The following is a 16067-nucleotide window of genomic DNA, read 5'->3' as shown; positions in this document are numbered from 1 at the left end:
GGTGATAAAAGGGGGTGCCGGTCCCGCTCCCCGCCGCCTGCTCCCCGGTACCGGCCCGACCCCGACCCCGACCGTCCGCAGCGCTCAAGGTAACCCCGGGGGACGCCCCCCCCCCCACGGGACCCCCGACCTCCCCCCCCCAGTGACACCGGGACCCCCCCGGTACCGGCCCCCCCTCCCCCCCCCCCCCAAGATGCCACCGGACCCGAGGACACACACACACACACACACCCCCCCGGTGTTACCGGGACCCCCGATCCCCCCCCCCCGGTGCCACCGGACTTGAGGACCCCCCCCCCCGGTGTTACCGGGACCCCTAATCCCCCCCCCCCCCCAAGTGACACTGAGACCCCCGCTCCCCCCCCCCTCGGTATCACCGGGACCCCCGGTACCGCCCCCCCCCCCGGGAGCCACCGGACTCGAGGACACCCCCCCCCTCCCCCCGGAGCCACCGGGACCCCCCCGGTACCGCCCCCCCCCCCCCCGGGAGCCACCGGGACCCCCGACCCCCCCCCCCCCCGCCGGTGACACCGGGACCCCCCCGGTACCACCGGAACCGGGACCCCCGAAACCCCCCCTCCCGGTGCCACCGGGACCCCCGACCCCCCCCCCCCCCGGTCTCGGGTCGGTCCCGGTGTCCCCTCCCCCCGACCCCCCCCCCGCCCCCCTCCCCCGGGGGTCCCTCCGGGCTATAAATAGCCCCGTCCCCTTCGCGGCCAAACATGGCCCGGCCCAGCCTGGCCACGCCCCCCGCCCTCCGGCCACGCCCAAAACGAGGCCACGCCCCCTCCCCCCCGCCCTCCGGCCACGCCCAGGGACACGCCCCGTCACCCCCGTGTCCCCAAGGACGGGCAGGGACGTGTCCCCTCTGTCCTGCCCTGCCCCATATCCCTGCCCCACAGCGTGCCCCATGTCCCTGCCCCATATCCCTGCCCCACGGCCTGCCCCACGCTGTGCCCCATGGCCTGCCCCACGGCCTGCCCCATATCCCTGCCCCATATCCCTGCCCCACATCGTGCCCCACGTCCCTGCCCCATGGCGTGCCCCATATCCCTGCCCCATTTCCCTGCTGTGCCCCATGGCAGATGGTACCCATGGCAGACCATGCCCCATGGCTTGCTGTGCCCCATGGCAGACCATGCCCCACGCCGTGCCCCATGGCAGACCATGCCCACCCATGTTCCATGGTAGACCATGCTGTGCTGTGCCCCATGGGTGACCGTGCCCCATGGCGTGCTGTGCCCCATGGTTGACCATAGCCATGGCAGACCATGCCCCACGTTGTGCCCCATGGTTGACCATAGCCATGGCAGACCATGCCCCACGCCGTGCCCCATGGCAGATGGTACCCATGGCAGACCATGCCCCACACTGTGCCCCATGGTTGACCATACCCATGGCAGACCATGCCCACCCATGTTCCATGGTAGACCATGCCGTGCTGTGTGCCCCATGGGTGACCATAGCCATGGCAGACCATGCCCCACACTGTGCCCCACGGGTGACGGTGCCCCACGGCGTGCTGTGCCCCATGGTTGACCATAGCCATGGCAGACCATGCCCCACGCCATGCCCCATGGCAGATGGTACCCATGGCAGACCATGCCCACCCATGTTCCATGGTAGACCACGCCGTGCTGTGTGCCCCACGGGTGACCGTGCCCCACGGGTGATGGTGCCCCACGGCGTGCTGTGCCCCATGGTTGACCATACCCATGGCAGACCATGCCCCACGGCAGATGGTACCCATGGCAGACCATGCCCCACGCTGTGCCCCATGGTTGACCATACCCATGGCAGACCATGCCCACCCGTGTTCCATGGTAGACCACGCCGTGCTGTGCCCTATGGGTGACGGTGCCCCACGGCGTGCTGTGCCCCACGGCGTGCTGTGCCCCACGGCGTGCTGTGCCCCATGGTTGACCATACCCATGGCAGACCATGCCCCACACTGTGCCCCATGGTTGACCATACCCATGGCAGACCATGCCCACCCGTGTTCCATGGTAGACCATGCCGTGCTGCGTGCCCCACGCGTGACGGTGCCCCACGGCGTGCTGTGCCCCACGGCAGACCGTGTGTGTCCCCCCCCCCCCGTGTCCCCCCAGCCCCGCCATGCCCTTCAGCAGCACCCACAACAAGCACAAGCTGAAGTTCTCGGCGGAGGAGGAGTTCCCCGACCTCTCCAAACACAACAACCACATGGCCAAGGTCCTCACCCCCCAGCTCTACCAGCGCCTGCGCGACAAGGAGACCCCCAGCGGCTTCACCCTCGACGACGTCATCCAGACCGGAGTGGACAACCCCGGTGGGTCCGGGACCGGGGGGTACTGGGGGGTACTGGGAGCGCTGGGAGGTACTGGGGGCGCTGGTAGCATTGGAAACACGAAAGGTAGTGGGAACAGTGGGGGTACTGGGAGCACTGGGAGGGGCACTGGGGTGTACCGGGGGACGTTGGGGGGCACTGGGAGCACTGGAGGTACTGGCGGCACTGGGGGGTACTGGGAGCACTGGAGGTACTGGGAGCACTGGGGGGTACTGGGGGGTACTGGGAGCACTGGAGGCACTTGTAGCATTGGAAACACAAAAGGTAGTGGGAACAGTGGGGGTACTGGGAGCACTGGGGTGTACCGGGGGACGTTGGGGGGCACTGGGAGCACTGGAGGTACTGGGAGCACTGGAGGTACTGGCGGCACTGGGGGGTACTGGGAGCACTGGAGGTACTGGGAGCACTGGAGGCACTTGTAGCATTGGAAACACAAAAGGTAGTGGGAACAGTGGGAGCACTGGGGGGGCACTGGGGTGTACTGGGGGACGTTGGGGGGCACTGGGAGCACTGGAGGTACTGGGAGCACTGGAGGTACTGGCGGCACTGGGGGGTACTGGGAGCACTGGAGGCACTTGTAGCATTGGAAACACAAAAGGTAGTGGGAACAGTGTGGGTACTGGGAGCACTGGGGGGGCACTGGGGTGTACTGGGGGACGTTGGGGGGCACTGGGAGCACTGGAGGTACTGGCGGCACTGGGGGGTACTGGGAGCACTGGAGGTACTGGGAGCACTGGGGGGTACTGGGGGGTACTGGGAGCACTGGAGGCACTTGTAGCATTGGAAACACAAAAGGTAGTGGGAACAGTGGGGGTACTGGGAGCACTGGGGTGTACCGGGGGACGTTGGGGGGCACTGGGAGCACTGGAGGTACTGGGAGCACTGGAGGTACTGGCGGCACTGGGGGGTACTGGGAGCACTGGGGGGTACTGGGAGCACTGGAGGCACTTGTAGCATTGGAAACACAAAAGATAGTGGGAACAGTGGGAGCACTGGGAGCACTGGGGGGAAACTGGGGGCACTGGGGGGCGTTGGGGGTCACTGGGGGGTACTGGGAGCACTGGAGGTACTGGGAGCACTGGAGGTACTGGCGGCACTGGGGGGTACTGGGGGCACTTGTAGCATTGGAAACACGAAAGGTAGTGGGAACAGTGGGGGTACTGGGAGCACTGGGGGGAAACTGGGGGCACTGGGGGGCATTGGGGGTCACTGGGGGGTACTGGGAGCACTGGAGGTACTGGGAGCACTGGAGGTACTGGCGGCACTGGGGGGCACTGGGAGCACTGGGGGGGCACTGGGGTGTACTGGGGGACATTGGGGGGCACTGGGAGCACTGGAGGCACTGGGAGCACTGGGGGTACTGGGAGCACTGGAGGTACTGGTGGCACTGGGGGGTACTGGGAGCACTGGGGGGGCACTGGGGTGTACTGGGGGATGTTGGGGGGCACTGGGAGCACTGTGGGTGCTGGGGGGCACGGGGGGCACTGGGAGCACTGGAGGACAATGGGGGTACTGGGAGGCACTGGGAGCACTGGGCGTAGTGGAAACACTGGGAGACACTGGGGGGGAACTGGGGGCACTGGGACGGGGGTCACCCACAGTGACACATCCCCAGTGCCAAAACCCTCTCCCCAGTGCCATACTGGGAGCCCAGTCCCTGATCCCAGTGCCATACTGGGTACCAGCCCCCCCTCCCTGACCCCCCCCCCCCGGTGTGTCCCCCCCCAGGACACCCCTTCATCATGACGGTGGGCTCTGTCCCCCCTCCCATCTCCAATCCCCATCCCCAGTCCCCATTCCCAGTGCCATACTGGGTACCAATGCCCCCTCCCAGTGCCATACTGGGTTCCCAGTGCCATTCCCAGTGCCATACTGGGTATCAGCCCCCCCTCCCTGACCCCCCCCCCCCGGTGTCCCCCCCCACACTCCCCCCCCCAGGACACCTCTTCATCATCATGGTGGGCTCTGTCCCCACTTCCATCCCCAGTCCCCACTCCCAGTGCCATACTGGGTTCCCAGTGCCATTCCCAGTGCCATACTGGGTACCAGCCCCCCCTCCCTGACCCCCCCCCCGGTGTCCCCCCCCCACACTCCCCCCCCCAGGACACCCCTTCATCATGATGGTGGGCTCTGTCCCCCCTCCCATCCCCAGTCCCCATTCCCAGTGCCATACTGGGTTCCCAGTGCCATTCCCAGTGCCATACTGGGTACCAGCCCCCCTTCCCTGACCCCCCCCCGGTGTGTCCCCCCCCCAGGACACCCCTTCATCATGACGGTGGGCTCTGTCCCCCCTCCCATCCCCAGTGCCATACTGGGTTCCCAGTGTCCCCTCCCAGTGCCATACTGGGTTCCCAGTGCCATTCCCAGTGCCATACTGGGTACCAGCCCCCCCTCCCTGACCCCCCCCGGTGTGTCCCCCCCCCAGGACACCCCTTCATCATGACGGTGGGCTGCGTGGCCGGGGACGAGGAGTCCTACGAGGTTTTCAAGGATCTCTTCGACCCCGTCATCCAGGACCGACACGGGGGGTACAAACCCACCGACAAGCACCGCACCGACCTCAACCACCAGAACCTCAAGGTAACGACCCCCCCAAAACCCCCCCCCAAAACCCCCACAAAACCCACCCCGGGACCCCCCCCCCCCTCCCCCGGGGCGAGATAGGGGGACCCCCAGAATCATAGGTCCCGTCCCCCCCACACACACCCCGGGGTGAGATTTTGGGGTGGGGGCAGCAGGGTGCTTGGGTTGCTCCTTGGGGTGAAGGTTGGGGGGGGTCCCCGAATTCCTGGACACACACACACACCCCCCCCCGGGGCGAGATGGGGGGGGTCCCCGAATTCCTGGACACCCCCCCCCCCCAGGGTGAGATTGGGGGGGGGAGCGGCAGGGTGCTTGGGTCGCTCCTTGGGGTGAAGGTTGGGGGGGGGGTCCCCAAATTCCTGGGTCCCCCCCCGGTGCGGTGGGTGACGGGGAAATTGGGGTTCCGGGGTCCCCCTGGATCGGGGGAGGGTCCAGGGGAGGGAGGGTTTTGGGGTGCCGGGGGTGTTCCGGGGTGCCGGGGGGGGGTTCGGGGTGGCGGGGGTGTTTCGGGGAGGTTTCGGGGTTCCGGGGGGGTTTCGGGGTGCCGGGGGTGTTTCGGGGAGGTTTCGGGGTTCCGGGGGGGTTTCGGGGTGCCGGGGGCGTTTCGGGGTGCCGGGGGGGGTTCCGGGGTGCCGGGTGGGGTTGCAGGGGTGTTTTGGGGTTCCGGGGGGGTTTCAGGGTTCCGGGGGGGTTCCGGGGGGGTTGCGGGGAGGTTTCGGGGTTCCGGGGGGGTTTCGGGGGGGTTTCGGGGTTCCGGGGGGGTTTCGGGGTGCCGGGGGGGTTCCGGGGGGGTTTCGGGGTGCCGGGGGGGTTTCGGGGTGCCGGGGGGGTTCCGGGGGGGTTTCGGGGTGCCGGGGGGGTTTCGGGGTGCCACTGACGGCCCTGCCAGGGGGGGGAGGACCTGGACCCCAAGTACGTGCTGAGCAGCCGCGTGCGCACGGGGCGGAGCATCAAGGGGTACTCCCTGCCCCCCCACTGCAGCCGGGGGGAGCGCCGCGCCATCGAGAAGCTGTCCGTCAACGGTGAGGGGGCGGGGCTTCGGGAGGGGGCGGGGCTTATTGTGGAGGCGGGGCTTCGGGAGGGGGCGGGGTTTAGGAGGGGGCGGGGCCACGGGAGGGGCTTGGGGCCGGGTGGAGTTTCGGGAGGGGGGCAGGGCTTCGGGAGGGGGCGGGGTTTTAGAGGGGCGGGGATTCGGAGGGGGCGGGGTTTTGGAGGGGGCGGGGCCACGGGAGGGGCTTGGGGCCGGGTGGAGTTTCGGGAGGGGGCGGGGTTTTGGAAGGGCGGGGCTTCGGAGGGGGCGGGGCCTCGGGAGGGGTTTTGGGGCGAGTGGACTTGAGGGAGGGGCGGGGTTTTAGAGCGGGGCTTCGGCGTGGGCGGGGCTTCTGTAGGGGTGGGGCTTCCTTAGGGGCGGGACTTCGGAGCGGGCGGGGCCTCGGGAGGGGGCGGGGCCTCGGGAGGGGCTCGGGGGCGAGTGGGGTTCAGGGAAGGGCGGGGCTTTGGAGGGGAGGGGCGGGACCCAGAGAGGGGGCAGGGTTTAGAGGTTTAGAGAGGGGCGGGGCTTGTTCCGGGGGGGGGCACGGACTGAGATTGAGGGGGCGTGGTCTGTGGGTAGAGGGCGTGGCTTACTGTGGGGGGCGTGGTCGGGGGTAGGAGGCGTGGTCTGTGGGTAGAGGGTGTGGACCAGGGGCGTGGTTCTTTCTGGTGTTGAGGGGGCGTGGTCTTCCCCTGGAGGGGGCGTGGCGTGTCTGGGGTGGGCGTGGCTTGAGGGTCTGGTGGGCGTGGCTAGCAGCTGGGCGTGGCAAAGGGAGCAGTGCCAGTGGCCTGCATGGGTGTGGGCGTGGCCTGTGGGGATGTGGGCGTGTCCTATGGGTTTGTGGGCGTGTCCTGGTGGTGGGCGTGTCCTGTGAGCTGTGGGCGTGGCTTAGTGGCTGTGCGGGTGGTGGGAAAGTGGGGGGCAACGGGTGGGCGAGGCCTTTGGGGGGCGTGGGCGTGGCCTGTGGGGATGTGGGCGTGTCCTTTGGGTTTGTGGGCGTGTCCTGTGAGGTGTGGGCGTGGCTTAGTGGCTGTGCAGGTGGTGAGAAAGCGGGGGGCAACGGGTGGGCGAGGCCTTGGGGGGGAGTGGGCGTGGCCTGTGGGGATGTGGGCGTGTCCTTTGGGTTTGTGGGCGTGTCCTGGTGGTGGTGGGCGTGTCCTGTGAGGTGTGGGCGTGGCTTAGTAGCTGTGCAGGTGGTGAGAAAGCGGGGGGTAACGGGTGGGCGAGGCCTTGGGGGGGAGTGGGCGTGGCCTGGGGGATGTGGGCGTGTCCTATGGGTTTGTGGGCGTGTCCTGGTGGTGGTGGGCGTGTCCTGTGAGGTGTGGGCGTGGCTTAGTAGCTGTGCAGGTGGTGAGAAAGCGGGAGGCAACGGGTGGGCGAGGCCTTTGGGGGGCGTGGGCGTGGCCTGTGTGGGCGTGGGCGTGTCCTATGGGTTTGTGGGCGTGTCCCCTGGCCTGACCACGCCTCCCTCCCCCCCCTCCCGCAGCCCTGAACAGCCTGGAGGGGGAGTTCAAGGGCCGGTACTACCCGCTGAAGGCCATGACGGAGCAGGAGCAGCAGCAGCTCATCGACGACCATTTCCTCTTCGACAAACCCGTCTCCCCCCTGCTCCTGGCCTCGGGCATGGCCCGCGACTGGCCCGACGCCCGCGGCATCTGGTGGGGGGCTGGGGGGGGGGTTGTCAACCAGCCGGGGGTGGCGGTGGGGGTCGGATCCCAACCGGGGCGGGGGTGCTGGGGGGAAACCAGAGAGCTGGGGGCACCCAAGTGTTGGGGATTCCCCCCCCCCCCCCCCCCTTGGAGGGGTGTAAGGACCACCCAGAGGCCTGAGACCCACCTAGGGGGGCACCCACATATTGGGGATCCCACCTTAGAGGGGTGCAAGGGGCACCCCGAGAGCAGGGACCCATCTGGGAGGATGCTGGGGGCACCCAAGTGTTGGGGATCCCCCCCCCACCTTGGAGGGGTGTAAGGACCACCCAGAGGCCTGAGACCCACCTAGGGGGGCACCCACATATTGGGGATCCCACCTTAGAGGGGTGCAAGGGGCACCCCGAGAGCAGGGACCCATCTGGGAAGATGCTGGGGGGCACCCAAGTGTTGGGGATCCCCCTTTGGAGAGGTGCAAAGGGCACCCAGAGAGTAGGGTTCCACTTGGGGGGCACCCAAGTGTTGGGGATCCCCCCCCCGCCTTGGAGGGGTCTAAGGACCACCCAGAGGCCTGAGACCCACCTGGGGGGGGCACCCACATATTGGGGATCCCACCTTAGAGGGGTGCAAGGGGCACCCCGAGAGCAGGATCCCACCTGGGAGGCTTCTGGGGGACCCACTTTTTGGGGATCCCCCCTTTGGAGGGGAGCAGCCGGAGAGTAGGGACCCACCTGGGGGGCACCCACATATTGGGGACCCCCACCTGGGAAGAAGCAAGGGGCACCCACAGATCGGGGTCCCACCTGGGGGCACCCAAGTGTTGGGGGAACCCCCCCCCCCCTTTGGTGGGGTGCAAGGGGCAACCACAGATCGGGGACCCCCCTGGGGGGACGTTGGGGAGCACCCAGGTGTTGGGGACACACCCCCCCCCTTTGAAGAGGTGCAAAGGGCACCCAGAAATTAGGGCTCCACTTGGGGGGGGGGGGGCACCCAAGTGTTGGGGACCCCCACCTGGGAGGGGAGCGAGGGGCACCCACAGATCGGGGGTCCCAGCTGCGGGGGGGTGGGGGGGCACCCAGATGCCTGAGTCCCACCTTGGGGGGGGGGTTACAGGGAGCACCCACATGTTTAGCCCCCTTCTTTTTGGGGGGCAGAGGCGTGAATGTGGGGGAGCCTAGATGGGGGGGGGGGGTTCCCCGTGCGGCCACTGAGGGGGGTGCCCCTGTGTCATGTGTGTCGTGTCCCCCCCCCCGGCAGGCACAATGACAACAAGACCTTCCTGGTGTGGGTGAACGAGGAAGACCACCTCCGCGTCATCTCCATGGAGAAGGGGGGCAACATGAAGGAGGTCTTCAGGCGCTTCTGCGTCGGCCTCCAGAAGGTGGGGGGGGACACGGGGGGGGCGTTGGGGACACGGGGGGGGGGGGAGGACATGGGGGGATGTGGGAGGACATGGAGGGTGTTGGAGAGATGGGGGGCTTTGGGGACTTACGGGGGACATGGAGGGTCTTGGGGACATGGAGGGTCCTGGGGGGCTTTGGGGACACTTGGGACAGGGGGGACACGTGGGGGAGATGTGGGGGCATGGAGGGTGTTGGAGAGATGGGGGGAGCTTTGGGGACTTATGGGGCTATGGGGGGACATGAAGGGTCTTGGGGACATGGAGGGTCTTGGGGGGCTTTGGGGACACTTGGGTTCTTGGGAACATGGGGGGCTTTGGGGACATGGGGGGGCGTTGAGGGTCTTGGGGACGTGAAGGGTGTTGAGGAACAAGGGGGACTTTGGGGACACGGGGGGACAGGGGGAGTCTGGGGGACATGGAGGGTCTTGAGGACATGGGGGGCTTTGGGGACATGAGGGGTCTGGGGTCCCAATGGGGACATGGGGGGGCTTTGGGGACACAGGGGGACATGGAGGGTCTTGGGGACATGAGGGGTCTTGGGGGGCTTTGAGGACACTTGGGACAGGGGTGTCTTGGGGACATGGAGGGTCTTGAAGAGATGGGGGGCTTTGGGGACACAGGGGGACATGGAGGGTCTTGGGGAGCTTTGGGGACACATGGAGAAATGGGGGACATGGAGGGTCTTGGGGAGATGGGGGGCTTTGGGGACACGGAGGGTTTGGGGTCCCAATGGGGACACGGAGGGCCTTGAGGACATGGGAGGGGGCGCTTTGGGAGACACGGGGGGGGGGCTTTGGGGACGGGGAGGATTCGGGGTCCCAATGGGGACGTAGGGGTTCAGGGGGGGACACCGTGGCCGGGGGCGAGGTGGGGGACCCCGTCCCACGCACCCGTGTGTGGTGTCGTGTCCCCCCCCCCCCAAGATCGAGGAGATCTTCAAGAAGGCGGGGCACCCCTTCATGTGGACGGAGCACTTGGGGTACATCCTGACCTGCCCCTCCAACCTGGGCACGGGGCTGCGGGGGGGGGTCCACGTCCGCCTCCCCAAGCTCAGCCAGCACCCCAAGTTCGAGGAGATCCTCAAGCGCCTCCGCCTGCAGAAGCGCGGCACAGGTGGGGGGGACGAGGGAGGGGGGACAAGGGGGCACGTGGGGATGGGGGGGGGGGCAGAGGGGGACATGGGGATGGGGGGACACAGGGGGACGGGGGGGAGAAGGGGGACATGGGGATGGGGGGGACAGGGGGGAGACATGGGGATGGGGGGGGATGGGGGGGACACAGGGGGACAGCGAGGATAAGGGGGACATGGGGATGGGGGGGGGCAGGGGGACAGGGGGGACATGGGGGCACGTGGGGATGGGGGGGGCAGAGGGGGACATAGGGATGGGGGGACACAGGGGGGACAGGGGGGAGAAGGGGGACATGGGGATGGGGGGGGGACAGGGGGGAGACATGGGGATGGGGGGGGATGGGGGGACACGGGGGGGGGGGGGGGGGACAAGGGGACATGGGGATGGGGGGACACAGGGGGGACGGGGGGGACATGGGGGCACGTGGGGATGGGGGGGACACAGGGGGACACGGGGGGGACAGGGGGGGGAGAAGGGGGACATGGGGATGGGGGACCTGGGGACATGGTGGCCATGGGCTGCCATGGGGTTCTGTGGGGCGCCGTGGGGTTCTGTGGGGCGCCGTGGGTCACTGACACCCCGATGTCCCCAAGGGGGGTGGACAAGGCGGCCGTGGTGGCCACGTGGTTGTGGAGCACCATGGGGTTCCGTGGACTACCATGGAGCACCATGGGTTCTGTGGGGTTCTGTGGGGCGCCGTGGGGTTCTGTGGGGCGCCGTGGGTCACTGACGCCCCGATGTCCCCAAGGGGGGTGGACACAGCGGCCGTGGTGGCCATGGGGCACCATGATGGTTGTGGAGCACCATGGGGTTGTGGAGCACCATGGGGTTCTGTGGGGCACTGTAGGGTTCCATGGAGTTCTGTGGGGTTCTATGGGGCGCCGTGGGGTTCTGTGGGGCGCCGTGGGTCACTGACACCCCGATGTCCCCAAGGGGGGTGGACACGGCGGCCGTGGTGGCCACATGGTTGTGGAGCACCATGGGGTTCCATGGACTACCATGGGGCCCCATGGGTTCTGTGGGGTTCTGTGGGGCGCCGTGGGGTTCTGTGGGGCGCCGTGGGTCACTGACACCCCGATGTCCCCAAGGGGGGTGGACACGGCGGCCGTGGTGGCCATGGGGCACCATGATGGTTGTGGAGCACCATGGGGTTGTGGAGCACCATGGGGTTCTGTGGGTCACTGTAGGGTTCCATGGAGTTCTGTGGGGGTTCTATGGGGCGCCGTGGGGTTCTGTGGGGCGCCGTGGGTCACTGACGCCCCGATGTCCCCAAGGGGGGTGGACAAGGCGGCCGTGGTGGCCATGGGTCACCATGATGGTTGTGGAGCACCATGGGGTTCCGTGGACTACCATGGAGCACCATGGGTTCTGTGGGGCGCCGTGGGGTTCTGTGGGGCACCGTGGGGTTCTGTGGGGCGCCGTGGGTCACTGACACCCCGATGTCCCCAGGGGGGGGGTGGACACGGTGGCCGTGGTGGCCATGGGGCACCATGATAGTTGTGGAGCACCATGGGGTTCCGTGGACTACCATGGAGCACCATGGGTTCTATGGGGCGCCGTGGGGTTCTGTGGGGCGCCGTGGGTCACTGACACCCCGATGTCCCCAGGGGGGGTGGACACGGCGGCCGTGGGCTCCGTCTTTGACATCTCCAACGCCGACCGCCTGGGCTTCTCGGAGGTGGAGCAGGTGCAGATGGTGGTGGACGGGGTGAAGCTGATGGTGGAGATGGAGAAGAAGCTGGAGCAGAACCAGCCCATCGACGACATGATCCCCGCCCAGAAGTAGTGTGGGGGGGGGGGCCCGGGAAAGTGGGGGGGGGACGACACACACCCCCCCCGGGAAAGTTGGGGGACACCCCCCCCCCCCCCAAATCCTTCCAAGGACCCGGCCTCAATAAACGCTGCTGGTTCCCGCTGTCACCTCCGGCGTCCGGGCTGTGGGACCCCCCCCAGTGTGTCCCGTCCCCCCCCCCCCAACCCTTGGGACCCCCCCCCCCCATCTGTGTGTCGTCGTGTCCCCCCCCCCATCTGTCCCCCCCCCCCCCCACACCCTGGGGAACCCCCCATCAGTGTCTCTGTCCCGTGTGTGTGTCCCCCCCCCCATCTGTGGTCCCCCATTTTACTCCCCCCCCCATCTGTCCCCCCCCCCACCCTTGGGACACCCCCGTGTCCCGTCCCCCCCCATCTGTGTCCCCCCCCCCCCCGGGGAACCCCCCATCTGTGTCCCCCCCCCACCTGTAACCCTGCAGTGTGTGTCCCCCCCCCACTTAGGGACCCCCATCTGTGTGTCCCCCCCCCATCTGTACCCCCCCCACTGTGCCCCCCCATTATATCCCCCCCCATCTGTGTGTGTCCCCCCCCCAACTTGGGGACCCCCCCCCATCCCGTGTGTCCCCCCCCCCCACACCCTGGGGACCCCCCCCATCTATGTCCTGTCCCCCCCCCCCATCGCTGCCCCCCACCCTGTGCGTGTCCCCCCCCACCCCCACAGAAGGGCCCGGGGGGGGGGCTGGTGGTGTGTCCCCCCCCCCCTCTTTTAGGGGGGGTCCCAGCACTGCGGGGGGGGGGGGGGGGCGACACCGATTCTTTCCTATTGTTTATTTGGGGGGGGGGAAGGGGGGGGGTCGAGGTACAGATTTGGGGCAGGAATAACTTAAAAATGTGCCGGGGGGAGGAGTTTTTTTTGGGGGGGGGGACACGGGGGGAGGGGGGGGGTGACACCGGAGCCCCCGGGGCCGTATTTACAGACTGGGGGGGGGGGACACACAAGGGGGGGGGGGACACCCCGAGATCAGCCACAGCTTGGGGACACCAGGGCAGGGGGGGGGGGGGTGACACAGAGCTCCCCCCCCCCCCCCCCAAAATCCCCCCCGGGGGTGGGGGGGGGGACACCTGGAAACGATGTCCCCAAGGTCCTGGAGGGGGGGGGGACACACACCCCAAGGGGGGGGGGGTTGTCCCCAAGGTGGTGGCCTCGTGGGTCCTGGAGCTGGGGGACCCCGAGACTGTGAACCCCAAGGTCCTGGGGGGGGGGGGGTGTGGGGGGGGGGGACATCCTGGCATCGATGTCCCCAAGGTGGTGGACCCCAAGGACCTGGAGCCGATGTCCCCAAGGTGGTGGCCTCGTGGTTCCAGAAGCTGGTGGACCCCAAGGTTCTTGGGGCGCCCACGTCCCCAAGGTCCCCAAGGTGGCAGTTCCTGGTGGTCCCCAAGGTGGGGGACCCCAAGGTCCCGGAGCCAATGTCCCCAAGGTGGTGGCCTCTTGGGTCCTGGAGCTGGTGGACCCCAAGATCCTGGAACTGATGTCCCCGGTGTCCCCAAGGTGGCATTTCCTGGGGTCCTGCAGCTGGGGAACCCCAAAGGTCTTGGAGCCGATGTCCCCAAGGTCCCCAAGCTGGGGGACCCCAAGGTCCCGGAGCCGATGTCCCCAAGGTGGTGGCCTCTTGGGTCCTGGAGCTGGGGGACCTCAAGGTCCCCAAGACAGTGAACCCCAAGGTCCCAGAGCCGATGTCCCCAGAATCCAGGAGGCAACGTCCCCAAGGTGGTGACACCAAGGACCTGAAGCTCATGTCCCTGGGGTCCCCAAGGTGGCAGACCCTGGGGTCCCCAAGACAGTGGAACCCAAGGTCCCGGAGCCCATGTCCCCAAGGTCCCCAAGGTGGTGACCTCTTGGGTCCTGGAGCTGGTGGACCCCAAGATCCTGGAGCCGATGTCCCTGGTGTCCCCAAGGTGGCATTTCCTGGGGTCCCCAAGACAGTGGAACCCAAGGTCCCGGAGCCCATGTCCCCAAGGTCCCCAAGGTCCCCAAGGTGGTGACCTCTTGGGTCCTGGAGCTGGTGGACCCCAAGATCCTGGAGCCGATGTCCCTGGTGTCCCTAAGGTGGCATTTCCTGGGGTCCCCAAGCTGGTGGACCCCAAGGTCCCGGAGCCAATGTCCCCAAGGTGGTGGCCTCTTGGGTCCAGAAGATGGTGGACCCCAAGGTTCTTGGCACCGATGTCCCCAAGGTCCCCAGGCTGAGGGACCCCAAGGTCCCGGAGCCAATGTCCCCAGAATCCAGGAGGCAACGTCCCCAAGGTGGTGACACCAAGGACCCGAAGCTCATGTCCCTGGGGTCCCCAAGGTGATAGACCCTGGGGTCCCCAAGCTGGGGGACCCCAAGATCCTGGAGCCCAACGTCCCCAAGGTGGTGGCCTCTTGGGTCCAGAAGCTGGTGGACCCCAAGGTCCTGGAGCCCATGTCCCCAAGGTCCCCAAGGTGGTGACCTCTTGGTTCCTGGAGCTGGTGGACCCCAAGATGTGGGGGTGTGTGTGTGGGGGGGTGGTCCTGGCACCGATGTCCCCAAGGTCCCCCCAGTCGGGGGGGGGGGGCCTCACAGGTGGCCAAGGGGACCTCCAGCACCTGGCGGGGGGGTGATGGGGGGGGTGATGGGGGGGGGGGGTGTCATCTCGGGTCCCCAACTGTCACCCCCCCGCCCCCAGCCACGGGTGTCCCCCAAGGGGGGGGGCGGTATCCCGGGGGGGGGTCCCCAAAACCTGAGACAGACCCCGGGGTTGGGGGGGGGGGGTTCCCCAGCTCTAGTGCATCCTGGGGAGGGGGGGGGGGGTGTCTCAGTGTCGATGCAGCCCCCGGGGGGGGGGGGCCGGGGGGGTCCCAGCTCCGGTGCATCCTTGTTTTTGGGGTGGGGGGGGGGTCCCCGAAACCCCCCTGAAGGCCCCCCGGGGGGGGTCCCAGCTCCGGTGTATCCCCAGATGCAGCCCCCCCCCCACGCCACCCCGGGGTTGGGGGGGGGGGGGGTCCTGGTGCCGCTGTAGCCCCCGGAGGGGGGGGTCCCGGGGGGGGGGGGCCCGGGGGGGGGGGGCACCCCTAGAGCTGGAGCTGCCCGGCCAAACGAGCCCGTCCGGCGTCCAGGCGCGGGGGGGGTGGGTCGGCCAGGGGGGCCGCCGAGGGGCCGGAACCGGCAAACCTGGGCATCCCGGTGGCGGAGGAGCTCGGGGGGGCCGCGGAGGGGGGGGGCGCAGGAGAGCTGGGGGGGGCGGCCCCCCCGTAGCCCCCCCAGCCCCCCCGCCGCTGGCCGCAGCCTCACAGGCCGGGGGCATCCGAGCAGCCGGGGTTGGGCTTCCTCTTGATCCCCAGGTAGATGGCAACTGCGGGGGGGGGCACGGGGGGGGCAGGGGGTTACGGGGGGTGTGGGGGGGCTATGGGGCGGGGAGGGGGGCTATGGGGTGGGGAAGGGGGCTATGGGGCAGGTAGGGGGGCTATGGGGTGGCTGGGGAGCTGTGGGGCCCCAGGTAGATGGCGGGGGGGGGGGCACAGGGGGGGCAGGGGGTTACAGGGGGTGTGGGGGGGCTATGGGGCGGGGAGGGGGGCTATGGGGTGGGGAAGGGGGCTATGGGGCAGGTAGGGGGGCTATGGGGTGGCTGGGGAGCTGTGGGGCCCCAGGTAGATGGCAACTGCAGGGGGGGGGCACGGGGGGGGCAGGGGGTTACGGGGGGGGTGGGGGGGCTGTGGGGCAGGCGGGGGGGCTATGGGGTGGGGAGGGGGGCTATGGGGCAGGTAGGGGGGCCATGGGGTGTGTGGGGCAGGTAGGGGGGCTGTGGGGCCCCAGGTAGATGGCAACTGTGGGGGGGGAGTGGGGGGAGCAGGGGGTTATGGGGGGGGGGGGTAGGGCAGCCGTGGGGCAGTTGTGGGTCGGGGGGGCAGTCGTAGAGCAGTTGTGGGTCGGGGGGACAATTGTGGGGCAGTTGTGGGGCAGCCGTGGGGCGGGGGGGGCGGTTGTGGGGCAGTTGTGGGTCGGGGGGACAATTGTGGGGCAGCTGTGGGGCAGCCGTGGGGCGAGGGGGGCGGTTGTGGGGCAGTTGTGGGGCAGAGGAGGGCAGTTGTGGGGCAGCCGTGGGGCGGGGGGGGTGGTTGTGGGGCAGTTGTGGGGCAGAGGAGGGCAGTTGT

At 68.9% G+C, this 16067-nt stretch overlaps 1 protein-coding gene across 1 annotated transcript; it reads left to right on the top strand.

Annotated features, from left to right (window-relative positions):
* Nucleotides 1-38: 38 nt before the first annotated feature.
* On the top strand, nt 39-12059 carry LOC141478074 (creatine kinase M-type). Its single transcript, XM_074167211.1, has 8 exons — nt 39-89; nt 2109-2308; nt 4752-4906; nt 5799-5931; nt 7429-7600; nt 8849-8972; nt 9917-10106; nt 11731-12059. Exons 2-8 carry the CDS (start codon nt 2116-2118, stop codon nt 11907-11909), a joined length of 1146 nt encoding a protein of 381 aa, XP_074023312.1. The 5' UTR covers nt 39-89; nt 2109-2115; the 3' UTR covers nt 11910-12059.
* Nucleotides 12060-16067: the final 4008 nt, after the last annotated feature.

This window comes from Numenius arquata, unplaced genomic scaffold (genome assembly GCF_964106895.1).
Source record: "Numenius arquata unplaced genomic scaffold, bNumArq3.hap1.1 HAP1_SCAFFOLD_1404, whole genome shotgun sequence".
Lineage (NCBI taxonomy): Eukaryota > Metazoa > Chordata > Aves > Charadriiformes > Scolopacidae > Numenius > Numenius arquata.
Note: the sequence above shows the minus strand (reverse complement) of the source record. Positions and strands in the feature narration are given on the sequence as shown.

What these genes read in the sequence shown, in the direction of transcription:
- LOC141478074 (XM_074167211.1), top strand. Translation starts at nt 2,116, where the DNA reads ATGCCCTTCAGCAGCACCCACAACAAGCACAAGCTGAAGTTCTCGGCG. An exon ending in TCAACCACCAGAACCTCAAG is followed by an intron (nt 4,907 to 5,798) that starts GTAACGACCCCC and finishes CGGCCCTGCCAG; the next exon opens with GGGGGGGAGGACCTGGACCC. An exon ending in CCCGACGCCCGCGGCATCTG is followed by an intron (nt 7,601 to 8,848) that starts GTGGGGGGCTGG and finishes CCCCCCCGGCAG; the next exon opens with GCACAATGACAACAAGACCT.